Source organism: Danio rerio, chromosome 1 (assembly GCF_049306965.1).
Source record: "Danio rerio strain Tuebingen ecotype United States chromosome 1, GRCz12tu, whole genome shotgun sequence".
NCBI classification, from domain to species: domain Eukaryota; kingdom Metazoa; phylum Chordata; class Actinopteri; order Cypriniformes; family Danionidae; genus Danio; species Danio rerio.
Window position 1 is genome coordinate 33,724,286 of NC_133176.1, and position 27,909 is coordinate 33,752,194.

The following is a 27,909-nucleotide window of genomic DNA, read 5'->3' on the forward strand; positions in this document are numbered from 1 at the left end:
AGTGAAGCATTCCGTTTTTTTCACGTACAAAGCCTCAGCCAGGTAATAACAAGTAATGCAAGAGTAACTCAAAAGTAACGTAACGCATTACTTGCTATAAAAAAATTAGCTAAGTAACGCTACTAGTTACTATTTTGGGGACAACTCAATATTGTAATGCATTACTTTCAAAAGTAAATTTTTCAAACAGTGGTAAAGTATTTTACAGTAAAAAAAAAAAAAATGTAATGTATCGCCTATACTGATTCTTACCTTGTTGACTTTTGAAAGTAGTTTAGTATATCCTTATATTGTATGTAGTTTTTCAAAGTACCCTATTCTACATTCAGATAAACATGAAACTCAAACAGTTTGCTTTTATTGGTAAGTTATGCTTGTATGTTATTTTAAAAGCCAATAATGCATGGATAAATAGCCCAATCTAATTGTGAATTAAACATTTTTCCAGTTTTAATGCAAATCCACTGTTTACTAATAATATATTCATCTTCGTATATTCATATACAGCACAAAATCACACAAACATCACAAAATTCGTAGCATCTTTGGAAATGGCATATCATTTGAGCATATTATTCTGCTCCTCCAATCTTATTGTCATGGTGTTTTCGTTGCCTGTGGTTCATGGAGACTTGGCATAATTCATGCATGAGCACGTGCATACATAAACACACAAAGATAAAGTAAATTTACAATATCCTTGGGCCAAACTCTCAGACAGCTCATTACGGCCTGCACATCTCTCTTTCTCTCTATCTCTCTCTCTCTCATGCTGATTATCATCTCCATCTGTTCTGTCTTCTAGCCGTGAGTCAGTGTTAGTCAGTGTCAGCAGATAACCTCGTCTCCCCTCTGATCCAGGACCAGTGTCCTAAAGCCTTGCACCAAAGTATGTTATTGGAGTGCAGAAACAGCAGTTTTCCCACATGAAGTCTACATCTCCAGTATTTGAGACATGTTGTTTATTACACACACTCACATGCACACACACTTGGGATGAGACTGTATCATTTAAGGGAGAACAGACAGATCAATAATAAGGCAAATTAACAATAATGAAAGAAAAACATGTTTAAAAAATAATGAGTGTTAGTCAAACCAAAGAAATGAACAATACAAAGCAATTTTTAAAAGGAACTCCAACAAAAAAGGGAATAAAAATAAAACTGAGATGTTCAACATTCTATCTCTTAATTATACTAAGAAAAATAATTCATATGCTACATATGCACACAATCACACATTACCCCAAAAGGATGAACCTAAGTTTTTTTTTAATTTTTTTTATTGTAAGCTATTTACATATTTTGAGTTGAAAATCGTCTACAATTTTTATGTGGTGTATTTGTCTCAAATGAAAAACAATTCTACTGTCATTTAGAAATTTTAGATTAATTTGATGTAATTGAACAAATATTACTAAATGCAGAATATTAAAAAAACCTAGGGCTCTTTTTTAACGTTCTAGATGCAAAGTCTAAAGCACATGGCGCAAAAGCATTAAGGGTGAGTCAAAATCCACTTTACTATTTTAAGAACAGAAAAATATGGTTTGCACTGTGGCACATGGTCTGACAGGGTTGTGCTTATTCTCTTACTGAGTTATGAGTGTGTTTTGAGCATAATGTGCATTAAAACAATCAGAGTATCATCTCCCATTCCCTTTAAGAGTCCATTGCGTTACGCCATGGCACAATTGCTATTTACATGGTGGACTTTGTAAGTAGAAGAACTGAACACTTCACTAGCGACAAAAAGGTTTAACAGACCATTTGCAGCGAGGATAAAGAATAAACCTCCATTCAACCTCTTTACTTTCTCTTTACTTTACTTTTACTTCACTCCACTGAAGACATCCGTTAGCCTACATATTTAAATTTTTTTTTGAGCACAAAGGTTTGTTTTAAAACTATTTCTAAATCCAATTCTAATTTTTAGCAAATGAATAAAAGAACAATAATAACGAAGCATGGTAAAAAAATAAAATAAAATAAAAAAACGTCATATCCAAACACGCTTCCTATTCTTATGCCACATATGATGATGTATACGTCTCTAAAACTTGACAGGTGGACAAATCTAAAATAGTTTTTATTAAAACAAATATAAATGCATTTAATAATTAATACTGATAATAATAATAATAATAATAACCTTAAAATAAAATGCTAATTGTCATGAATAAACTGAAAAAAGCCAACTGACATGAAAAAGGCATGGAGATAGTGTTTTTTATAATTATGTAGAAAGTAATTTTGTAACATTTTAATTTTTTTCTTCATATGTAAAGATTTTTGTGTGTTGCTATACAGTACACACTGCATGTAATACGTAATGTGTACTTGTTTGGACCTGCATAGGTGCATAACGCATTAGTTATGGACTTTAGACCAGCTTTTATTTGGTAAACTGTGTAGTCCGTTTCAGTTTCTATTTATTTATTTCGTAATTTCTTTTTAGTAGTCAACAATGCGCCTAAACACACATCCTTTATAGACCGGCACACCCGTTCTAAAAGGCAAAAGATATGTGAACAATTCATATTACTTAAACATTAACAATTATTGGGAAGTTAACCAATAAACACAAACCAAACAATGTAATGAAAATGGAGATTACGACAGAATATTGTGAAAATAAAGCAATATACACATGTGTGTATACGTGTATGCGTTTGGACCTGCATAGGTGCATAACGCATTAGTTATGGACTTTAGACCTGCTTTTACTTGGTCAACGGTGCAGTCTATGTCAGTTTCTCGGAATAGCAATGTGTCAACAATGCACCTTAACACACCTCCTTTATAGACCAGCACACCCATGAGTCCACAGAGTAAAACAAATGGATTTGCTATTTAAATAATGTGGCGCAAAATGTGTAAATTAGAGTTGCAGTTGTCTGAAAAAAGCAAGAAATCGCGCCAAACACAAGACTTATTGAGTCTGCTGTAAGAAAGGGCACCTAGTGTGCTTTTTGTTTCCTAATAAATTATTGTAAATATTTTTCTTGCAGCGTCTTGAATCCCTTTTTTAAACTTAGAACAGATTTTTTTTTAATGCACTGCAGCGTTTTTAATGTGCATGTGCAGTACTTGTTTGGTGTAAAAAAGCAACTGTTACACTCTGTAGTGTACTCACTTTAGAGCAAAATCAAGTCACTCCACTCCACATTGCTCACTAGATATGCCCAAACCACGTTTTATCCTGATCAGCAACCGGATTCTAGGCTATATTATACACTCAAAATAACTGTTTTTAATAGCTACTTATTTAAAAATAAGCTGAAACAACACAATTCTTGCGTTTGTTTTGGGATAACTTTATTGTTAACTAATAAGTTTACTTAATTCCTTCATGTTTTCCTGACACAAATTGATTGTGTTGGGACCCAGCATTTTTTTGGGACCCAAAACAATTTTTTTACAATGTACAGTGAACAACACAATACCACAAAGAGCCAATGACATTATGTTTCAATATGTGAAGAACAAGGAAATTAATTAAACAATAAAGCCATATAATCAGGCAAAAATTAAGGTGCATCTTTTGTGTTGTTTTGTTCCCTCAGTCCATCATCTTTTGTGAAAATGTCAGGCAAGCTGAAGACAAAATGCTGCTTGTTTTTTCCTCTTATATTATCAGAGCATTATTTTCTGTCCTTGCCTCAAGCCATTTTCTCAGCCTGTGTAATTTTGTTGCTTGTTGTATTATCAGTGGCAGTAAAGGTCAGCAGCTGCCTTTATCAGACCTGCCTCACACTTTCAACCTCCACTCCTTTCTGCCTTTCCCCTCTTTTTATTATCATATGCTCCTATCATTTGGTGTTATTATATTGTATGACCAGAATTGCCATGCCAGTTCATATTTAAGCAAATGCAGCTGTCTGTCAGGAAAATATAAGTGCATGTGTGTGTGTTATTTAATTACCCTCAGTACTTTATTTCTTCTTTATAACTTTTAAGATATTTTGAATAATATTGTGCCTGTGTCTGTACAGTAATGCCAAGGTACAATGTATTAACATTGTAGCAATAAACAAAATTCTTTGGTACAGTGTAAATTTAGATGTTTTTTCCTTATTTTTAAAGGTAAGTTTTAGCCAAACACAGCTGCCATTTTTAAACCAAATCTTCACTTACTTACGTTTTAAAAAAGTGTTGTATATTAACACTATGGCTTATTTGGTTGCATTTTATTTAGTAAAATCACAGGAACATTATGTATTTAGATGAGTGAGAAAGAAGAGACGAGATAAGATGTCATCTGACTTTCAGGTATACCCACATGTATAGAGTTCTGTGAATTGCTGTGCTGAGTCTGGATTGAAGCGGCTGTTTTTCGGCTGAACTAAATTTATTTTTGATATCTTGGTCACTGTTTGGAGGGCCGGAACAAAGTGCCTCGGGGGCCGGATTCGGTCCGCGGGCCACCAATTGAATAGCCCTGCATTATGGTATTTTATGTAGCAACTGTTACTGATAAAATTTGATGTCTTAGTAGTATAACTACTAAGACATCAACACTAAAGCTGACTTTAGTGTTCAGTTGTTCTTTAAAAGTTTCTTAAAAAGGTGGTCCACTACGTTATCATCTTTTAAACTTTAATTGATGTGTAATGTAGCTTTGTGAACATAAACAGCATCTGTGAATGTAAGACGCTCGAAGTTCAATGCAAAGGGAGACTTTGGTTTCTACAGAGTTTGCTTAGCAAAGCCTACAATCAACAAATTTTGGAGACTACAGAAAAATAAATACTTCCGGGCCTGTGAGATCACAAACATAATTTTACCGAGCACACACACTGTGCAGCTAAAGGGCATGGCCAGAGGCAAAAAATATGAAATGGACACTGTAAGCCGGATTGTGTCAGTGGTAACTTACACTTCTGTGATGGCACCATTAATGCTAAAAAGTACATAGAGTTTTTGGAGCACAATATGCTGCTATCAAGACGACATCTTTTCCAAGGACGCAGATGCATATTTCATCAAGCAAAATCACATTCTGCACACATTACAAAGTCCTGGCAATGGACCAATGCAGTCCTAACCTGTCTTTATTTTGAAGTGCAAAATGCATCAACGAAGACCCCGTACTCTTGCCCACATAAAGACTTGTTTGCAGAAACAATGGGACCAAAATTACACCTGAAACCCTTCTTCACCTGGTGTCTTGAATGGCAATGGAATGAAATGTGTTGCAAGAACCAAAATGGGAATTTATGATTATTTTGAAATTAATCAATAAAACCATGAGGAACACATCAAGTAATGTTTTTTGTATTGTCTGCAATGAAATACAAGTCAAACTATATTTAGAAATCACTATTTTCTATTTTTTTTTACTTGCGTTTTCCCTACTGTCCCCTTTTTTTCTGATTTTGGGTTGCAAATAAACAAATAGTTTTTAATTTTTTTAAACTCTGAGTAAATATTTTTGAGAACCTGGCATGTTTTTTTTTTAATAGAAGTTTTATTTTTGCTAATTTTTAAAATAGTGGACATTATGGTAACTGCCACATAGATATAGGGTAAGGTTATGCAAGGAAACGTCTACATTGATTATGTGCATGTTTGATGGATTCTGCTTTTGTCCTCATCTAAGCTGTTGACTCATATGTGAGGTAGAGATGAGATTAATGATGCTGTCTGTAGACGCGAGACACACTGACAGCTGTGACACTTTGTGCCAGCCATTACAGTGAGTAAATGCATTCAGTGATGTTGTCGTGTTTAAAGAGCCCTGCTCTTCTCAGAATGCCAGAGTCTCTCAACATAATTGTGTGAATGTGTGCCATTGTGTGTTGACATTGATGCGTGTATGTATTTTGGTTTTCTCAAAGATCTGCACCCTTCAGGGAAATGTGTTCTGTCAAACTGGATCAAACTGTGTGATTCTGCCACCAGAGTTTCTTCAGCAAAGAACTGTTTTATTAGGTGCATCTCTTTTAGTACAGCGCTACCATGTTTTTGTTAATCTGGAAACAAATCAAGAAGTTTTTGAATGATCATTTAAATTATTATTTTATTAAAAATTAATAAATGTAATTTTATAAATAAATACATTTAATAAATCTTTAAAAGTCACATGAAAATGTCTAACTTTAATATAAGTCAAATTGGTTTTGTTAAGCTTTAAAACTTTGTCAAGAAAATTGTATTTTAATTACTAATTATTTTGTTAATTGTTTGAGATTTTTTCTATCACATATTTTTATTTTATTGTCGGTTAAACTTTTAAAAATTTTGTCACTTGTTATGTTGTAATTTTTACTTCTTAAAAAATAGATGCTGCTTTTTAGGAACCAAACTGTATTTTTTTAATTTTTATAAATGCTGTTCAAAGTGTTTACATTTATAAAAGCTATTTTAGTTTTGCAGTGTGGACTCATTGATGAAGCATTTTAGTCATGTGACCAATTCATCTAACATGGTGGATGACATTGTAAAGCAGAACTTAACATTATTAAACGACAAAATGTACTGCAGAGCATTTTACATCCAGTAGAAAGCGGTATGATGTAGCAGAATGACTGGGACTTATCCAGGCCACTAACAATATAATATATAATTGGCAACGTGAAGGCTCAAAACAGTGCAAGAAAGGATAAGAGCCAGAATCACATATGATCTAAGTCTGTTAAAAGTATGGTAGAGGTAAAGTTATTATCTGGCAATATCTGTGAATGGCTTGACTATATCCATATTAGACACAACAGGCCTATGTGTAAACTCCAATTCCATGACAAGATGCAGATTTTTTTCTTTTCTTTTTGTTGCCATCATTCTATTCACTTTAAATTCAGGTTCACAGCACAAAACTGTCATGCACAAAGTGAGCATGATGAACATAGCTTTCTCAATATAATGCTTGTGCACCGATTTCCTCTGTTTGTGGACAAAACTGCTTGTGAGCTCTCAAATGTACGCTGCTTGCGTGCAAATTTTCTCACTCTCTCTCAAATATGCACTGCTCACGCACAAATTTTCTTGTGCGCTCAGTACACTGCTCAGTGTCTGCTTATATGCAAACTCACAATTTGTGTCTTGTTTTCCCTCTTCCTTTCATGCTTTTTGATATGATTTATATTGGTGCACTATTTATTAACAATAACCAAAATACTAAAATAGACTTACATATTACATTTTGAATCTAATAAACCATAACATTTTTTTGCTGTATGTTATATGATGAGATATTTCCAGTTTCAAACACTTAAAGACACAGAGAACAGAAGTTCGATGTAAAGAATACATTTTATTTTAAAAACATTTTTTAAACATCCAAAAGGTGCACCATACTAATCAAATAAAAAAACATTTAGACAAAAATATAACTAACACAAGCAGAAATGTAACTGTGATTGAAAATAGAGGAAAACTTGATAAGGTATTAGTTCAGCATCCACTGTTCCCCCGCCTCTTTGGTCCACACTTTGATGGTGCGCCTCTGTTCTTCTCATTACCTGCACCTTTACATTGGACCATTTTTTTTTTAAATTCGTTCACAGTGCGATGTTCAGACCCCACTGCCTTAACCACATCAGCTAAACTCTTCCACTCTATTTTTATTTTAATTTTAATTATTTTTTTAATTTTGGTGGACAAACTTACAAATAACACAGTTTTTCTCTGGTCTTCCTCTGATAGCAGCACCTCCAATTTATATTCTGTGAAGTTTCTCTTCTTGCTTGCGTTTGCCATTGCTTTTTACATTTGGTTTTGCCAGAGTAGAGTCATTACCATATTTATTAGGGGGAGGAGACAGGGAGGGGTTTTGTGCTCATGCACGTGCACTCAATTTCACATTAATTTGGATGTTTAAAGAGAAAATGCGTGGGATTCCGCGTATGCGGTGTTTCATCAGATTTTTTTACTGCACATGCACATTTACAGCTTTGTCCGTACGCAATGTTTTAGTATTTATTCAACGCAAGTCTTTGTACTTGAGGCTGTATGTATTTCAGTTTTCCAACCCCTGTAGTTTCACAACACGTTAACGTTGTCAATGACTTGGTAAAGTGAAATTATATCTGCAATAAACTTTTTTTAAGCCTCTAACTCAATCACAGGCGAGCAGTTTTCATTTTTCATTCATTCTAGCATGAAATTTGGTTGCATATATGAATAATTGTCATGTTTCTTTAGTGTACTAAGTTCTCCTGTGCAGCATCTCGTTCACTCTCACATATTGTGCACTGCATGTAAATTAGCCATGTTTACTGATTTCCATATTGCAATATGCCACGAACGAAAAAATTATTATCTTTAAAGGTTTTTAAGCCGTCACTGGGGCTGTACCTTTTGAAAAGTTACACATTTATACACAAAGGGTCCATAGTGATAGCTTATAGATAACTATTATTAACTAAATTGTTCAACAGTATACCTAATAACATTTCTAGGTGCTAATATGCTCCTTTACAATATGTACCCAGTACACATACTATAGGTATACTAAAAGTCCTGGCAATGGCTTGCAGTATATACCTGTTTTTTTGGGAGTGTGCTAACAATATATACCATATCACTGCTAAGTCTTGGGTCATGGTATAATTCACAGCTGCATTTTTAAGCCCAACCTCATAATCATGCCGACGTTAATTGAGTCATCAATCTCCCACTGTTTAGTGGATCAAGATCCTTTCTGGTGCCAAATTCTTGTTCATGAACTATGCAGTGAAATCATGCACTCCAGCATTTTTTTCTAGTCCTTTTACTCTTCTTGGCTCTCTGTTCTCCCTATTCTTCCTTTTTTATTTGACACACATTATTTGACATTCACTCTGTTGGGCTCTTTGTCTTTTCTCTGTGAAGGAAATGAGGTGAGGAACAGAATGAGATGAATATCAATATTGAATGGCTTTGATGTTCATGGTGCTATTATTAAAGCCACCCTGTTTTTCACAGGTTGACAGAAAAATAGCTTGATCGAATGTTAAGTAGAGAGCAAAAAGCAGTTTTTTTTTGTTTATTACTCTCGAACAGTAGTACTTATTATTGATTTGTAATAAAAAACAGGACAAAATGCAATTTCTGTTATTTATGTCACTGTAGTCAAGTGTTTTTTCCATCTGTAGTCAAATCAAGTCACTTTAATTTTTATAGTGTTTTATGCAAAATTGATTTTGGTATTAAAGCAGCTAACAAGACAACAGTGTAATTATTCAGCTCAGTTCAGTTCAATGATTTATTGGCTCCAGTTCAATAACTAATTAAGATTAATTGATTAGGAAACATGGGCAATTGCCTTTTCAACACATTCAGAACCCTTTAAATCAGTGTTACTGCTGAATGTTAAGTGGCTTTTATATGTTGTATAGTATACTGAAAAGATAATTTTGTAAAATTTGTGGTTAAAAACAGCAGCTGTGTTTGCCAGAAAGCATAAAATAAATGTCTAAATTTTACTATAAACTAATGTTTTTAATTAATTTATATAACAGACTAACAGTGCTTCTGACAGGTTTGAAATACTTGCAGTGGTTGTCAGATTAAAACACACCATTTACCCACATCACATAAATAGTTACAAACATACACATAATTTAACTTTTAATAATCATTTTATTTATTATGACACTGTTATACTTTGTTTCTTATACACATAATTTAACTTTTAATAATCAATTTATTTATTATGACACTGTTATACTTTGTTTCATTATAATGGGTTAAAGTCAAATAGAAATCCACTATTTCCATTACTTTTATGCTACTCATATGCCATGTGCACAAAAAAAATTACTGAAAGTTAATTCTACTCATTTTGAACTCCGTGTTGAAGGTAATGAGTTAATTAAACATTTCATTACTTCAACTTAAATAGAGTAGATTCACAGAATTTATATATATATATATGTGTGTGTGTGTGTGTGTGTGTGTTTGTGTGTGTGTTTGTGTGTGTGTTTGTGTGTGTGTGTGTGTATATATAATATATATATTGTTTTATCTTTTAAGTTTTGATTGATGGAACTCATAAAAAACATTCTTTAAGGCTAAATGTTTTCACTTAATTTACCTTACCGAAAGTGTGAACACTATTACAGAAAGGTTCTGTGCATGTGAAGAGCAAAATTTTGTGTCTAGGTTTCCATGGCTGCAGGAAGATGTCAGGGTTCTTGTCAGAGCAACTGAGCTTGTCACGATTGCCAATTGAGATGTTCCCTGTTTGGGCATCTAAAATGCCTTAAAAGCTTTTTTTCTTTTTTCTTTTCTTTTGTTTGTTTGTCTGTGCTATCTATTCTATTCTATTCTATTCTATTTTATTCTAATCTATCTGCACCACCAATTTTAGACGCAATAAAAAAATCCATTTTTATTTTTGAATAAAGTGTTTGGTTAGACTACATTTTATTGATGCATGTAAATAGAATGTTGGACGTTAATGTGCTCTAATATGGTCTTACAAGTAAGTTTTTTTTTATTCAGATAATAACTTTTGTTCTTTGAAAGTTAAGTAGTTAGTAAAGTAAATTGTTTACATCGATGTGACATTAAAAGAGAAATCTAAAGAATCATTTAATTAAATTATTATATGCACTTTAAAAATAATATGACAAAAAGCCATCACAACAAATGCTTTTATGTTACTTCAACTTATTTTAATAGGTCAATAATTTTTAAGTTATAAAAAGTTTAACTATTTGTTTAATATGTTTAGTCAGTTTGACTGAACTAAGTTGAGATGACTAGAAATCAATTGATTCAACAACAAAAAATAAGGCAGTATGATTTTTTTTTTTTACTGTGTGCTAAAATAATGGCTTTGTTTTTGTAATGTTAAAAATGTATACAGTACATGTTAGAGACATTGTTGGAATCAGTACTGACCTTGACAGTGCTTCGATACAATGATTTAATTTGTTTATTTAAGTACGCCTAATGTTAATCATGATTAGACAGAGAAGGTTAAATGCTTTTAAACTGGTTCTCAGCCTGTATTGACCTTATTTTTGACCTGCATGTGGGCGCAGCCATTGAAATCTTTTTGGCTCAAGATTGGCTCGACTCTCATTGACTTCCATTGATTTTAATTGAATGTTAAAAACAGCTCATTATGCTGCTTCATGTTGCTAACTGATATATATATATATATATATATATATATATATATATATATATATATATATATATATATTTTATTATTTCTTATTATGTAGATCAAGTTGTTGACTGTTTTCTGCCGTTTATTATGCTTAGTCATTTTTTTCCATAGGCTACTGAATCGCAAGTCCTAAAGCAATCGCAAAAGAGCACACTTCCACATTGCAGAATAAGATCAATACATTTGTTTAGGGATAGCTAATATATTCTCGCAGTATTTTTATTTTTTATTTTTTGCTTTTTATATCTGATCTATAAAATACACAAGTTTGTATATTCCCACTACACCTGCTAACCCACTGGCAGTCTCCACAGAGACTTTAATCCCTGCGATCACTTCCTGTTTTCTGGTAGTGTTCTCTTCCTCTTTCACATTTTTCCTCAGTAACTGATAAGCTCTTATCACAGTAGGTTTGTTTTTAAATGCACTTCAGTTAATCAGTAGGGATGTTGATAGAGTTGTTTATGTATGTGTGTGTGGTTGCTTGTAACCTTGAAACATTGATTTATTCAAGCTTTGAATATGTTTTTGCGTGATATTTTGTTTGATGTTTTAGCTAACAGCCTAATGCTGTGTTTGAATCAGATTTCAAACGTCAATTTTATGATTCAGTGTGAGACGGATTATTTTCAGTTTTCTTTAAATCTGTCACTAATCATTCTATTGTAAGATGCATATAGTTTTGAATGCTGATTTTAAAGCTTTGTAGATTGTGTACAGTGTTTGTACTTTGATCAGAGAACTCTTCTATAGCATGTGACAGACCAGCTGCTGTATTCCTTGTACACAGTACTAACCTATTGGCGTCTGCTTGTTGATTATTTCTATTATTATATTATTATTTTATGTTTTCAAGATAGCACACTTGCAGGTTTACAAAAACTTTGTATGTTTCTTCTATTTTGTTATACGGTTGACAGGGTAACATGATCAAATATTTGGGGAAAAAAATCCACCGTTCATTGTCAGTACTGTAATGACAAATCATCACATGTATAGAGTTTTTGTGAACAAATAATTGTCCTGTTACAAAAATTGTGATCTAATCTTAAACCTGATGTTAAATATCTCTGGGGAAGCTTTTCCACCTTACAAAAAAAATAAATAAAAAAAAAATAATAATAACTTGACCTCTAGTTGATCATTTGGTATCAGAAGTGGCTTATATGAAAGGCAAAGGCCTCTAGATTACACTTATGATCATGCCTTGATTTTTGATTATTTAATTTGGACAGAAAGGTCTTACTTTGCTAGGATAAAAGTCTTGTCACTTTAACAAAAATAAATATATAAAGTATAGAATATAAAGTCAGTGCAGTGGAAAAAGATTAATATTGTGCATGACTCCCATGAGCTTGGAGGACTTCATCCATACATCTCTGCAATGACTCAAAAACTTAATAAAGTCATTTGGAATGGCAAAGAAAGTGTTCCTGCAGGACTCAGAGAATTCTTCAAGATTCTTTGATTTCATTTTTAATGGCTCCTTCATCTTACCCCAGACATGCTCAATAATGTTCATATCTGGTTACTGGGCTGTCCAATCCTTAAGCACCTTGACCTTCTTTACATTCAGGCACTTTGAAGTGGAGGCTGAGGTATAAGAAGGAGCGCTCTCCTTCAGAAGAATTTGCCCTCTTCTGTGGTTTGTAATGTAATGGGGCCCACAAATGTCTTGATACCTCAGGCTCTCGATGTTGGCATCCACTCTGCAGATCTCTCGCACGCCCCATACTGAATGTAACCCCAAACCATGATTTTTCCTTCACCAAACTTGACTGAGTTCTATGAGAATTTTAGGTCCATGCATGTTCCATTATTTTTTCTGCAGTATTTGTGATGATTGTGATGCAGTTCAACAGATGAGTTATCAGTAAAATCTACCTTCTGCCACTTTTCCAAACTTCCAGCTAGAAGTCAAGTTATTATTTGTTGCTCTTACAACTGGGACAGGCAGTTTGTGTGTGATGTATAAATCTTTACACTCACACACTCATTGTTTTTATTTTAGTTATACTAAAAGCTGCTTTTTGTTCAGTTTCATTTGTCAGTTTTTTTTTATTTTGTTATTTTGTTGAACAAGTCTTTATTTTTCAACATATTTCTTTTCTTACAATGATCTTCTTTCTTCTCAGGGACCTGCTCTTTAACCAGATCTACCCTCGGCTGGTGGAGAACTCTGTAGCTCGGGGTGTTTTTCTGGAGAGTTTGGAGCCCTACATTCTGAGCGAGCGGATTGGCTGTCTAACTGCTCCTGTCATGAGAGACCTGCTCAGTTATTTCCAGGAGAACGGCATGATGGATAGTGTGGAGGGATGCCTAGTCCACATGGACATAACCAACTTGGACATACAACAGGTGTGATGTGCTAATGGTCTATTGCTGCAGATGTTCATTGACTGTATTTCTCCAGTCAACTTACAGTGTATTTACTTGAAAACGTAAATTTTTTTGCAGGTGGTGCAGATGTGCTGGGATAACCAGCTCTATGATGCCATGATTTACGTCTTCAACAGTGGCATGAATGATTACATCAGCCCGATGGAGGTATGATGTGGTTTTGCTAAAATGCGGTTTAAAGCTAAAATTGACTCACTGCAAGACTTTGAAGACCGGAACAGATTTTTAAACACTAGATCCTAAATTTGTAAATGGTTACAAAAAATGAAATGAGCACCATAAACAGTGCTTGACTATCACAAGTATCAGATTTTTAAGTCAATGAAGAGAATGAGAATTCCGCCAGATGCATGCATTACAAAAAGTGATGCAAACAAACATAAATATACAGTAGAATAGAGGAACTGGCCGGTTCAAAACTTTTTCCCTTCTAACTGACTTTTTCCAGTTTGAATCTGTAGAAAACAGAGTGACTTGGGGTGCAGCTAGAGCTGATCACATTGTTCTACTTAGAAAAACGTCTTTTGGTCAAGCTTGTTTTTCAAGCTTCATTCGATTCACATCAGTGGAATATGATACTGCAATCCGTAAGAGAATGTGTACCAAGAATGATTTTAAGAATCGGCTTCTTATTAATCAACATTATGAACACTAGGCTATTTGACATTGTTGTTGTGGTTGTTTTATGTTGTTTGAGATTTGTTTTTAGTTTGGATTTGTATTTTTATTGGTATAGTCCTTTAACATCTGGAAAAGGGACTACCAATGAAAACTAATCTTTGGGCTAATTTGGGTACATTTACATTCTTGGTGAACCTTGATTAATGTACAATGTCCCTTGTTGTGAAATAAATAAAAGCTAAAACCAAGACAAATAATTAGGAATGCTATTAAATTATTTGAGATTTATAATGTCAAAATTAGCCTACTTTATTTAAATATGTTTAGTAAAAGCTTCTATGGTACACATATACAACAAAATTGCATCTTTATTTTATAATAATTAATATAATAGACATGCAAGACAATGAAAAAAAAAAACTTTCACATGAAAAGGTTAAAGACTTCAGAACTGGACAACACCCATGTGCTCAACTTATATTCTTTTTAGCATTTACTTACATTTAAAGGCTTATTTGACTGTATTAATACAAAATGGTCCACAAAATCTTCTTTTTGACAGCGATTAGTATATTTGATACACTATATTTGATATTTGATAAATCCAGGCACATGGAGAACAGATCACACACCGTCTTCAGGAAAAAAGATATCTCTAGCAACAGATTATGTCAGTTGTGTAATTCAGCATCATTTTGCCTGCCCCAGCTTTTCTCACTACAGATAATTGAAAACAAATAGAAATCAATGGTATTTTTTATTCTACAGCCAACTTGGTTAGCTTTTATTGGGCTGTTATCAATAGAGCTTAAATACAGGACTCTCATAAAAATCTGGTGACCCTTTTGGTGGATTAAACCAGGGCTGTTCAAATTTCTGACACCGCTTTAGTCCAAAAATTGAGGGGTTGTAAGACGTTTAGAAGACCTGACATTAGGTGACTCACCCTAGTTGTTCAAAGTCATCTTTTAAATCCTGAAGCAAATCAAACAACATGACTTGGCAATATGTTTGGACAATGTGGTCCTTTGGTTTCTACCCTACATCAAATATGGTCAAAAACAATAACTAAAAAGCTCAAATGTTTTTAGTCTGATGAGTGAGAACAAGTTCCCCTTCGGGGGGAACTTCAGCACTATAAGTGGATTTGATTGTAAAATCCACGCATTGGGAGGTTCGGTTCAGAAGCTACTCGTCTGAAAGAGTATTGAACGGGCCAATTAAGAATGAATTGGCAGCGCAAGCCTGCGCAGGTGAGCGGCATAAGCAATCAACTGAGTATATAAGCTCACCTGGCGCCAGCAGACGCTATCCTTTTTCGCTTCAGAGACTTTCTGATCGAGTCGATGAGGGTTCCTCCTGCTGTGACCAGCGATTCTGACCGAACGAGAGCATTCTCCCGGTCCAGAGTGTGTACACGCAGTGGCAGACGGCCGAGCTGGGTTTCTCCCTTGCCTGGCGTTCTTTGGGTCCGGTCCTCCAGAGCGGTGCGTATAAAGTTGCAAACTTCACAGAAAGAGCAACACAGTCGTGCAGCACGTCCTTATCAGGACGGCGCTCCGACTGTGCGTTTCTGGATGCGGTGGTTTCCTGTCCTCGGATGATGGGCGCGGGCACTGCGTTGCATGTCTGGGGGTCCAGCATGTTAATGCGCTGCTCGCGGGCAGTTCATGTCGTCATTGCGATGCCATGACTGTTGCTCAAGATCGCGGTTAGCCTTTGCAAAAGGGCGAACCACCCCAGGTGTCCCCTGCTCTGCAGCGGGCACTCGGGCAGATCTGAGGGTTTCAGCGAGAGATAATCCGTCGCCCACGGGCCCGTGGACCTCCCGCTCCTCTAAGCGCTCTATCCAAGCTTCGGGCGGGGGAAGCGATCCGTCTAACAGATGGTAGCCCTTACGCCCGATGACACCGGAGACCAGATGTCCACCGCGGCATCGGAGGGTGGGCTTTCATTGTCCGATGATGATCCAGACCCGCTCGCCCCCTTCGGGCTGGTGAGCGCTGTCACTACGGATCCTGAAACGGACATGGTAGCCGTGCTTTCCCGGGCTGCTTCGGCCGTGGGTTGGAGATGGTTTATCCCCCAGCTCCGCGGCCGGACCGACTAGAGGGGCGTTCCCTTCTTCCCGGAGGTGCACAGTAGGCTCACGCGGTCTTGTAAAGCACTTTTTTCTGCTCGTGCTGCGTGTTCCTCCACCCTAACCACTCTTGACGGTGAAACAGCCAGGGGGTATGTGGCGATTCCTCAGGTTGAGTGCGCGATGGCGGTAAATCCGCGCGGCGCCTCTTCTTGGCGGGGTCCGCCTCGTCTCCCATCCAAAGCCTGTAAGTTATCTACCTCCCTCGGAGCTAGAGCTTACATAGCTGCGGGCCAGGCTGCTTCCGCCTTGCATGCGATAGCCATCTACCAGCGCTACCAAGCGCAGGCGCTGGCCGAGCTGCACGAGGGTGGGTCCAACCCAGGCTTACGAGCTTCGCACCGCCGCCGACTTAGCTCTTCGGACTACTGAGTCCGCTGCGTGTGCGTTGGGGAGGACGATGTCCACATTAGTGGTCCAGGAGCGCCACCCCTGGCTGATATGCGCAAAGTCGACAAAGTCCGCTTTCTTGACTTCCCCATATCCCCAGCCAGGTTCGGCGACACTGTCTGTGAATTCACCCAGGAATTCAAGGCGGTGAGAGAGCAGTTGGTGGGTGATGTCTTATCGGCGGTCCGTAGCCCGCTCCGCCCGCCGTGCCATTCATACCTGCTCCTCGCCGAAGGCGCCCTCCTACGAGAGCTGCTCCGCCTCCGGCGAAGCGAGCGCGTCGGGCACCTCGGAAGCAGGCAGCCCCCCTGCCCAGAACGCCGCTAAGTCCGGCAACGGACCGCGAAGCGCCCCTGGGACAGGCCATCTGGAGAAGAGGGAACTTGCTCTTTCCCCGCTGGAGGGCGGGGCCCCATTTCCAACGGCACTTTTTACTGCCATGAAAACATTATGAAAGGGCACTTTTCACTTCCCCAGATGTGACAGCCCGAAATCTGCCAGTCTGGGACGCTATGCTTTCTAGCTTGCAGATTCGGTGCGTTTCGCCAGTGGCTCACGAGCGCTGGGAGGACGGTCTCCTTTCTCCCACCCCTCGAGCCTCCCCTCCGGAGCTCGGGTTTGGAGTGAGAGCAAATATCTCACCTCCAGCTTTTCCGTGGGACCCGCGAGCTTCCCGGATCAGCACACCCACTCCGCGCTGCCCCACTGCTGGTACGTCAGCGATTGTAGCGATGAGTCCATTAGCGAGAGCTCTGCCTACCTGGTTAGCGCGGGCCAGCTCTTCGCGGTGGCTCATACGCACAATCAGACTCGGCTATGCGATTCAGTTCGCGAAACGGCCCCCCAAGTCACGGGTGTGTATTCACCAGGGTCAGCCCCCTGTCCGCCCCTGTCTTGCGAGAGGAGATTGCTGTCCTCCTGGCGAAGGATGCAATCGAGCCGCTCCCTCCAGCCGAGATGGAGAGCGGGTTTTACAGCCCACGCTTCATCGTGCCCAAAAAGAGCGGTGGGTCACGGCCAATCCTAGATCTGCGCGTTTTGAACCGCTGCCTGCACAAGCTGCCGTTCAGAATGCTCACGCAGAAGCGCATCCTCCGGTGCGTTCGTCCTCTGGGTTGGTCTGCAGCATTAGACCTGATGGACGCGTATTTCCATGTCTCCACTCTTCCTCGCCACCGACAGTTTCTGCGGTTTGCGTTTGAAGGTCGAGCTTGGCAATACAAAGTCCTCACCAAGCCTGCGGAGGGTGCCTCAGCGCCCCTTCGGCTCGCGGGCATCTGCATACTCAATTTCTTTACGACTGGCTGATTTTTGCCTCTCTCGGAGCAGTTGATTATGCACAGAGACAAAGTGCTCTGGCACTTCCACCTGTGGGGGTTTCAGGTAAACCGAGAAAAGAGCAAACTCGCCCCCGTGCAGAGGATCTCTTCTCTCGGGCTGGAGCTGGACTCGGTCACCATGGCAGCGTGCCTCTCCGGAGAGCGCGCTCAGCTGATGCTGTACTGTCTGAGAGAGCTCGACAGTAAAATAGTGGTCCCACTGAAACTATTTCAGAGGCTCCTGGGGCATATGGCATCCGCAGCCGCTTCATGCCGCTCGGATTATTCTATATGAGACCACTTCAGCACTGGCTTCACGATCGAGTCCCCAGACGCGCATGGCACGCGCGCGCACACCGAGTCTCTGTTACTGCGCTGTGTCGCCGCGCCCTCAGCCCTTGGAGCGACCCCTCGTTCCTACAGGCCTGGGTGTCTCTAGAACAGGCGTCCAGTCTTGTTGTCGTTTCAGCAGACACTTCCAACACGGGCTGGGGGGCTGTGCGTTGCGGGCATGGGGCTGCTGACCTGTGGAAAGGTACCCAGTTGCATTGGCATATCGCCTGGAGCTGTTGGCAGTGTTCCTCGCTCTCCACCGTTTTTTTTCCGGTGCTGGAGCGGCAACACGTGCTGGTCAGGACGGACAGTACGGCGGCGGTGGCGTATATCAGCCGTATAGGGGGTATGCGCTCTCGCCGCATGTCTCAGCTCGCCCGCCGTCTGCTCCTCTGGAGTCATCCGCGGCTGAAATCGCTGCACGCCATTCATATTCAGGCAAGCTCAACCGTGCAGCCGATGCGCTCTCACGGCAGCCTTGCGTCCTGGAGAATGGAGACTCCACCCCGAGTCTGTTCAGCTGATATGGGCGCGATTCGGGGAAGCCCAGATCGATCTGTTGCTTCCCCCGAGATCGCTCATTGCCAGTTGTTCTTTCCCTGACCGAGTGCTCTCGGCACGGATGCACTGGCTTACAGCTGGCCTCGGGGCACGCGCAAATACGCGTTTCCCCCAGTGAGCCTGCTCGCGCAGTTACTGTGCAAGGTCAGGGAGGACGAGGAACAGGTTGCTGGTTGCGCCCCTCTGGCTCAACCGGACCTGGATGTCAGAGCTCTCCCTCGCGATAGCCCTCCCCTGGCAGTCCCTTCGAGAGAGCACCTACTCTCTCAGGGACAGGGCACCACCTGGCACCCTCGCCGATCTTTGAAGAGATTTTTAGACGCGAGGAAGACTTAGGTAACCTCCGATTGCGGTGGCTAATACCGTCACTCGGGCTAGAGCCCCCTCCCCGAGCGCGCCTATGCCCTGACGTGGAGTCTATTCACTGAATGGTGTGTCTCTCGCTGAGAAGACCCCCGTAATTTGCCAGATCAGCGTTGTGCTTTCTTTACGCCGAGAGAAGTTGGAGAGCAGGCTGTCGCCCTCCACACTCAAGGTTACGTGGCTGCCATCTCCGCTCTCATAACGCGGTGGCTGGCAGCACCGTGGGAACGCATAACCTCATCATCCGGTTCCTCAGGGGCGTTAAGCGAATTAATCCACCCCGCCCCCTCTCATGCCCTCTTAGGATCTCGCCCTCGCTACACAAGCCGCGTCAGATCCCTTCGATCCTCGACTCAGTATCTTTCTGTCCCTGAAGACAGCTCTGCTGGTCGCGTTGATATCGATTAGAGGGTCGGGGACCCGGAGGCATTTTTCGGTGAGTGACTCGTGCCTGTAATTGGGCTGGCTTCTCTCACGTCCTGAGACCCCGCCAGCGATATGTGCCCAAGGTTCCTACCACTCCGTTTTAATACGAGGTAGTGAGCCTGCAAGCGCTGCCCTCGGAGGAGGCAGACCCAGCCCTTCTTATTGTCCAGCAGGTTTTGCGTATTATCCGGACCGCACTCAGAGTTTAGATTATCTGAGCAGCTCTTCGTCTGTTATAGCGGTCGGCAGCAGGGAAGTGCCGTACCGAAATAAGTTCCCACTAGATTGTGGATGCCTTTCTTTCACTATCAGAGCCGAGATGAGCCGCGTCCCCCGAGAGCGCGTGCGCACTCCACTCGGAGCTTCGCATCCTCTCGAGCGCGCGCACGCGGCGCCCCTCTAACAGACATCTGTAGAGCTGCGGGCTGGGTGACACCCAACACATTTGCAAGGTTTTACAATCTGCGAGTGGAGCCGGTTTCCTCAAGGGTATTAGGTAACCCTTGGTGATTGAGGAAACAATTCGGTAGGGTGTTGAAACACGCTTGCTGCGCCATTTTCCCTAACACGGAGATACGTGTGCCTTTTTATCTGTCAGTAAAGTTCCCCGTCAGGTGAGCCCTGCAGATTCCTCCGTGGCCCCCAGCACTGACTCAGCGGAGGAGTCACTTGCTGGCCCACTACGTTGTAGGTCTGCCCGCTGGTCAGCCCGCGTTTTGGGTAAAGGTGCCTGCTATGCGTGATCCCCACTAGGCGATCCCATATGCTTATTCCGCCACGGTTAAGTCCCCCCCCTGGGCGGACCCGTGTCTTCCCTCCCCGCTAACCACTCTTTTGCTATGCGTACTCCCCCTTTTTAGGGCTAGTCCATATGTAAATTCTGCCATCTATCCTCCCTTGGGTAACGGATGGCCTCCGCAGCGTCCTCCCTATCGGGATTGCACGCTTCCCAACGTACTGTCGTATTTCCTAGAATTATCTAGATGCTCACGACTTCCCAAAAAATATATATAAATCCGTAAAACTTCTGTTGAAGTAGGATAAATTAGGGCCAGGGACACGTTGGAGGACCGCGCCCCCCATGATGTGGGTGCGTCACGCTTGCTTGACTATCTCCTCATCGGGGGTGTTGGTAAGGTGCAGTCATTATGGCGCTTTCAATGGGCTCCCAATGCGTGGATTTTACAATCAAATCCACTTATAGTGCTGAAGTTCCCCCCGAAGGGGAACGTTCGAGGTTACTAAAGTAACCCTTCGTTCCCCGAGGAGGGGAACGGAAGCACTATACTCCGTCGCCATAATGACTGTCCCTTAGCTGTTGAAAGTCTCTTCAGCTTAAAAAGGATAGCGTCTGCTGGCGCCAGGTGAGCTTATATACTCAGTTGATTGCTTATGCCGCTCACCTGCGCAGGCTTGCGCTGCCAATTCATTCTTAATTGGCCCGTTCAATACTCTTTCAGACGAGTAGCTTCTGAACCGAACCTCCCAATGCGTGGATTTTACAATCAAATCCCCTTATAGTGCTTCCGTTCCCCTCCTCGGGGAACGAAGGGTTACTTTAGTAACCTCGAACGTTATCTTGGCAGTTGGAAATGCTCAGATGTACTACTTTCATTTGTGAAAACAAATCCCATTTATTGTGCATTTGGCCAGCACATTTCTATTCTCTTTAGCTTATTTAAATATACCTTTTAATTTTAAGGGACTGTTCACCCAACAATGAAATTCTCCTCACCATTTACCCACACTCAGTTCTCTGGTTAAAATCTTTACAAATGTATTTTTTTCTGTTGAAGACCAAACAATCTGAAGCATCCTGAAGAATGCTGGAAAGCATCACTCATTGACTTTCTTAGTAGGAATAGAAATACTGGCGAAAAGAATAATAGTGAATTGTCCCTTTAAGCATGTTATAGAACATCACATTACTACAGAATGTAGCAACCTTTGTTTTTTCTCATTCACACTCTTGTGGTATGATTGGCACAATAAGCAGAAAACATTAAACTGAACCTGTTACAGCTTCAGGGACACCTCAAGGGTGCATGTGTTCTTTTTTCGATGCACTTTTGCCCATGTTTTAGTGTGCGTTTCTCACCATTAAGCTAGAAGAGAAGATGAAAGCCTTGTAGTCAGAGGAATCTTCTGAACCCCAGATGAAAGGCGGCATAGAAAGAGGATTCATTTGTTTCGTGGCCAGAATGTCACACACTGACCAAACACAACACACTCTGCTCTAGTGCTAGATTACATGACCGTGTCTTGCAGATGCTGCTGGGAGTGTGGATGTAAAAAAGACTGCAGTGTTGTATACATCTTAGGCCTGGGCATCAAATGACAAACTCTCTTAGCAAACTGTATATTTCTATCTAAAATATTATTGTCTTAAGCTAATGTCAATGTAAAACTGTTTCCCAATTTGTGGGACCATTTTTAGGACACAAAACAGTAATTTTCTTTTTAAATTAAAGTGATTTGGCTTGCTTATACTGGGTCGCTTTTAGCAAATTTAATGAAAATGTGTTTTGTTTTTCTTTGTCCTGCTTTTCCAGAAACTCTTTCAGGCGATTGGTCCTCCTCTGCAGGAAGGAAAGCCTCTCACAGGTAGATCAGAGAAATGAAATACTCTTTCAAATCTGAAAACAACACAGCCCACGTAAATCCTAACACCTGCTAAACTATAACAAGATGTTTCTGTTTTTGATGGCTTGAGCTAACCTAGAAAATGCCCCCGTTTTGTACTGTGATGTTAATAAAAGGAGGTTTGGTGGCACTTCAAAATAAGTTCAATAGACTGCTTTTATTTTGTATCAAAAAGCGACTAACAAACAAGATCCTAACCTTGAAGAAATGTTTTGAGAAATCATGATATAGACCATTTTAATGTGGTCATGTAATTGGCCCATGAACATTTCCTGCTTAGGAAATAGACAATTCAATCATAACTTAATGTTAAACCAGCTATCATAATATTATTAATCAATATGTTTATCAAATATTTATCAAAACTCTTTTTGGATTCTTGGAAGCTCTAGAAATTAAAAATGTAAAACATTAATAATGTCAGGATCATTGTTTCTCTTTACATCCATCAAATAACAATATAATAACAACGATGATGATATCAATATTTATAGTGATACTGATATAGAAATATTTGCAAATTGTGCCGCTGTACATTTAACTCACTGTTTAAAATAGCATTTTATTTATTCAAAGTACAGTTGTGTTTTTTTTTTTTTCTTTGTCTCCAAACCTGCAGCTCTAGTTTCGTTATTTTAATGTATGCTATTCATGCAAACTATTATAATATCTGCAGTAGAAAATCTTGGCTTCTCTATCGCCATCTGTGGTTGAGAAGCAAAATCATCACTAGAGTAGTTATTTGCGTAGTTTCATTTCACACTGTTCTTCTGCATCAGTGAACTTGATGTGAGGATTTTCTATGGTTGCCATTAATCATTTTGGGATCCATGTGTCTGTCATGTTGTCAAATATAATTTGACCTATTAAATATTATTTTGCTTTTGTTATTTTTGATGTTTTAGCAGATACTTTGTTGTTTTAATAATTTTGAACCATATAAATTAACCATATAATTTTTTTTTTTTTTTTTTTGCTTTTTCAGTGCATAATTTAGCTTAATGCAAAGCCTATGCTACTAAAATGATCACTGTTATTATTATTATTTTTGCATCTTTTATTGACATTTTTGTTTTGATAATAATAATAATAATAATAATAATAATTACTTAAGTTTTTATAGCATTTTTCTGGACACTTAAAGAACTTTACACATTTTTGGGTGAATCTCCTCATCCACCACCAGTGTGCAGCAGCCACCTGGATGAAGTGAAGGCAGCCATATTGTGCCAGGCCGCACACTAGGCTTAGGCTGTAATACCGTATTATGGTATACCGCGGGATCTAAAAATAGCAACGGTGTCAGTTTTAATACTGTTGTACCATCATAAAAAAGAATGCACTTAAATATGAGACAAGTATTAAATATTAAATATTATTTATTTATTGCTTACAAATGCATGTCTGATTGTCATAATGGGACAGTGTGGAGGAGAGAGAGGCAAGGTAAGATGGCAAGTCGCGCACCAAGTGACCTGTGTGTGTGCAGTGGTGCTGTCTCTCTCACTCTCTCTCTCTCCCTCTCCATCTCCATCTCTGTGTGTGTGTGTGTGTGTGTGTGTGTGTGTGTGTGTGTGTGTGTGTGTGTGTGTGTGTGTGTGTGTGTGTGTGTGTGTGTGTGTGTGTGTGTGAACGAGAGAGAGCGCCCCGCGCAGATCTCTAGTATAAACAAGACAAACAGGTAACCTTAAAGGTTGCATATACAGTATTCAGTTTCTGAATTATTCAGGCACAAGCCAACAGTTTGGTGACGCTGTCTGTACCTTACGTCATCATTTTTTTTTATGCACAGTAATACCGGATACCGGCGTAAAATAGGAAGGAGGTTTGACGGTATCAAAATTTGGACACACGGACTAGAGCTTAGATCAGGGCCAAAAAATGAAACCCGAAATTACCTGAGCCCGTGTACCTTGTGTCAGAGCTCGACCCGGTCCGACACATTAATTGTAATTATGAACCCAATTTAAACCTGACTATTTTTTAATGCATAGTCCGTTATAACAAACGTTCCCAACTACAATTCTGAGATGTTGGAACTACATAAATAAGTTGGAAGTCCTCGTTTTTATGCCTTTTTTACACCACATGCGTGAGCAGCATGTTTTTTTTTACATCCATGGTAGCAAATAAATATTAGAGCTTTCATACCAAAAACAGAAGCAGTGTGTCAGTGCAGAGCGTGAGCATAGCTGAAGCAGCTGTGCGGCACTCATTGGGTCTTTTTTGCAGGTGATCACGCTCAATTAAAGTGACAGTGATAATGACCCAAACATTGAATGACAGTAAAAATTTGCGATTTTACTAAATAGATGCATTTATGCGATTCACTGATTTTTATGCATTGTTTCAGCTCTACATACACAATGCACATGTGCTGCTTCACCTCTGCTTGTGCATGCAATGTGTGGCAGAGGAGGAGACACTTTTGCAGGAGCTAGAGCGTTGCTTTGGGTTGCTCCTTTGTTTTTTAATACCACACTCTCGTGTTTGTTCGTTTCTAGAAAAATAAACTTCAATAATCATGCATATGTTGTTTTAATCAGCTCAAGAAGTTTGATATTTCAAATATAGACGTGTGGCGGGCACAAGTGAGAAATTAGACTTTAGATGGTTTAGACAACATTGTAAACAACTACGGGGGACAGGGTAGGTCTGCTCTTATTCTTGGTTTTGTGGCTGTTCATCAAGACTTCGACAAGGTTTGGTAAAGCTCGGGTTGAACATGGCTTGTTATTATATATACATATTATTACAGTGAAATGTCTCTGCTGTGTTTTTAAAAATAGCGGTTTCTTTGTTTTCATTCTCCTGGCTTGTTCCACGAGTAACTGACGTATCTCTTTAAATCAATAACGTTCAGCTGCGCATCTTGCTCTGCCTTTTGTTACGCATTTGTTGTGCATAAAAAGTGGTATGGTACAGTTTGCTTTTAGGTACTTTTTGACAGTGGAATCAGCCATAAAAGCGTACTGTACCGTACCATACCGTATGGTACCAGGGGCCAGAACACAGCAACCTTCCTTTCCCATGTGGTACTGATTGGGTGCAGCCCTCCTTAGCTTCAGTGGGTGACCATGTGAGATTTGCAGAGAGCTAGCTGCCGGCTTTATGGTCTTACTTCTCTACGGGGTTTTAATTAACAATTTATCTATTTATTTATTGTTGTAAAGCACCTTGGGCAGCCATTCGATTGTAGTGATGTGCTATATAAATAAAGTTAATCAAAAGATTTCATTTGCACACTTACTGCACTGGAAATTCTATTTTTTTGATTTCATGTACAAAATCTGCTCACTAACACTGTTATTAAAATGATTAAAACATAACAATTAAAATTACTCTAATTTTTGACTGCTAAAGTAGCAATGTTTTATTATTTAGGAAATCTAATGCTAAACTTAAGTGCACATAATACCATTTTCCCATGTGTGTCCTATCACAGATGAGCATGTTGTAATGGGGAATAAACTGCTGGTGTACATCAGGTAAGGTGACTTTCTGCATAAATTCAGCAGTCATACGCAGTTGCATGCCGTATAACACACCTGTTCTTTCTTCTCTGCCAGCTGTTGTTTGGCAGGACGTGCCTATCCACTAGGTGACATTCCTGAAGATCTGGTCCCTCAGGTGAAAAACCAGGCAAGTAGTGTGATTACATCCAGATTGCATTAAAGAACATGCATTGTTTGGTTAGCATCTGAGGTTGCACTCGTGTTGTGTACAGCTTGACACCACAATGTCTGTTTTGTTTGTACTGAGTCTGTATGAGTCACGCCGTATTTCTCCCCGTTACACTCATAGCTCTCATAAAAGACACAAGCGTGTGTGTGTGTGTGTGTTTAGTATTCTCAGCAGTTTGCTCTCAGCAGGGCTTTTAAGGGGAGTTCCTTTTGTTGCCTATCCAAAGTGCTCAAGCAATTAGTTCTGGGATGGATGACCTCAGGAGAAATTTAAAAACGGATGAGGAACATGCACACATGTACACACAGCCTAAAGCTACTCTCACTTTCATGCTAACACAATGAATGCTGTCATACTTTGATGCAAACATTTGATGGGATGAGATCTAGTCAGCTTTTAAGTTTAAAAATGCTAATTTTATGTGAACAAAACTGTAAATCAATAATTGCAATAAGAGATATGCTGTAATAACTATAAAACAAGTAGCAAACAAGTAAACAAAGTTAAAGTGACGTATAACCAAAAATGTGATTTAAGTATTCTGGATCAAAGATCTGAGTGATCTTAAATCTGAAGTCTATTAAGCTAGAGAAAGTAAAAGACATAGCAGCATGTGCTGAAATTTCGGCTGGGCCGAATAATGTATGTATGTATTTCAATAAAAATGATAAGCTCTGGACTTTTTTTTACCTTATATTGATCCAAGAGTTAATAACTCAGCAGAAATGTGCAACAATGAGAATCTAAAAGTGTGTTGATATTAGAGATGTTCTGAATTTTCCGCCACAGAAAAATTATCGGTCGAAAATGTTATGCCATTTAATGGACTCTCTAATTTTTGTTTCTTCTGTCATTTTTGGGGTACTTTTTTTAATTATGAAAGCATTAAAAAAAGATATTGAAATATATATCGTTATCCTTTAATATGGCAAATATTAATCGAAGTTGCATTTTTTGCCATATCGCCCAGTTGTAGCTGAAACACAAGGGGACAAGATCTTGAGCTTCCAGAGAGGATTTTCTGAGTTATATAGGCAGAAGAACTTCTCTCTTTCTATGTCAGCAGCAGATGTTTACACTGCTCAAACAAATTAATTCATGTATCACTAAACTACATCTTACAGTATGTTTCCTTCACCTAAGTTAAGTCAAAGCGAAAGCTGGGTCTTGTCAATATTATCCATGAAGTACAATAGGTCAAGTCAGATAAATTTCAAAAGTTGTGGTTTTGACAGCCTTTAGCAAAATTAGTTTCACTTTGCAAATACCAGAACATGGTTAAAATATCATATTTAAATGCCAAACTAAAGAAAATGCAATATCGATTGCCATCCAAGTGATTTCCCCATAGTGGAAGTTTCCACGTAGCATTGGAGTTCCCCATCCTAGGGGGAGCTGTACGGTTACTAAAGTAACCCTTCGTTCCCGGAGGGGGGGAACGTAAATGCTATGTACCTTCTCCACAACGACTGTCCCTCAGCTGTTGAGCGTGAAAGTCTCTTCAGCTCAAAAGCATGTCGAGCATTGTGCCTGGCGCGTCTTTATAGTTTGACTGATTGTTATTGATGCCAGCTATGCACGCCGCCAACTCATTGGCATTTCATTGGCCAGATTTTATATTCTTTCAGATGATTGGTTTCTGACGAAAACCCCATAGTGGAAGTTTCCACATAGCATTTCCATTCCCCCCTTGGGGAACGAAGGGTTACTTTATTAACCCTAGCATTCTCAGTACTGGGTTGTGGCTGGAAGGGAATGCATTGTGTAAAGTAAATGCTAGATAAGTTGGCAGTTCTTTCCGCTGTGGTGACCCCTGATGAATAAAGGAATTACGCCAGAAAATGAATGAATGAAGTTATTCACCTATAGCAGTGGTTCTCAAACTTTGCCAAGTGTATCACTAGTGGTACGCGGGCATTCTTC

The 27,909-nt window shown here is 39.5% G+C and overlaps 1 protein-coding gene and 1 non-coding gene across 4 annotated transcripts in view; both read left to right on the forward strand.

Moving 5' to 3' along the window:
• Positions 1–27,909, forward strand: part of vps8 (VPS8 subunit of CORVET complex) — a 233,276-nt gene that overhangs the window by 60,946 nt on the left and 144,421 nt on the right. For 2 of the 3 annotated variants that reach the window (XM_073949180.1, NM_001080616.2), the window contains 5 exon segments: positions 13,242–13,464; positions 13,564–13,653; positions 22,212–22,263; positions 25,748–25,790; positions 25,872–25,944. In XM_073949180.1, coding sequence (XP_073805281.1) covers positions 13,242–13,464; positions 13,564–13,653; positions 22,212–22,263; positions 25,748–25,790; positions 25,872–25,944 — 481 coding nt within the window. 3 annotated transcript variants of the gene reach the window in all.
• Positions 25,194–25,307, forward strand: mir740 (microRNA 740). The gene is given in 1 exon segment (NR_030522.1): positions 25,194–25,307. It is a non-coding gene; the product is annotated as a microRNA 740 (primary transcript).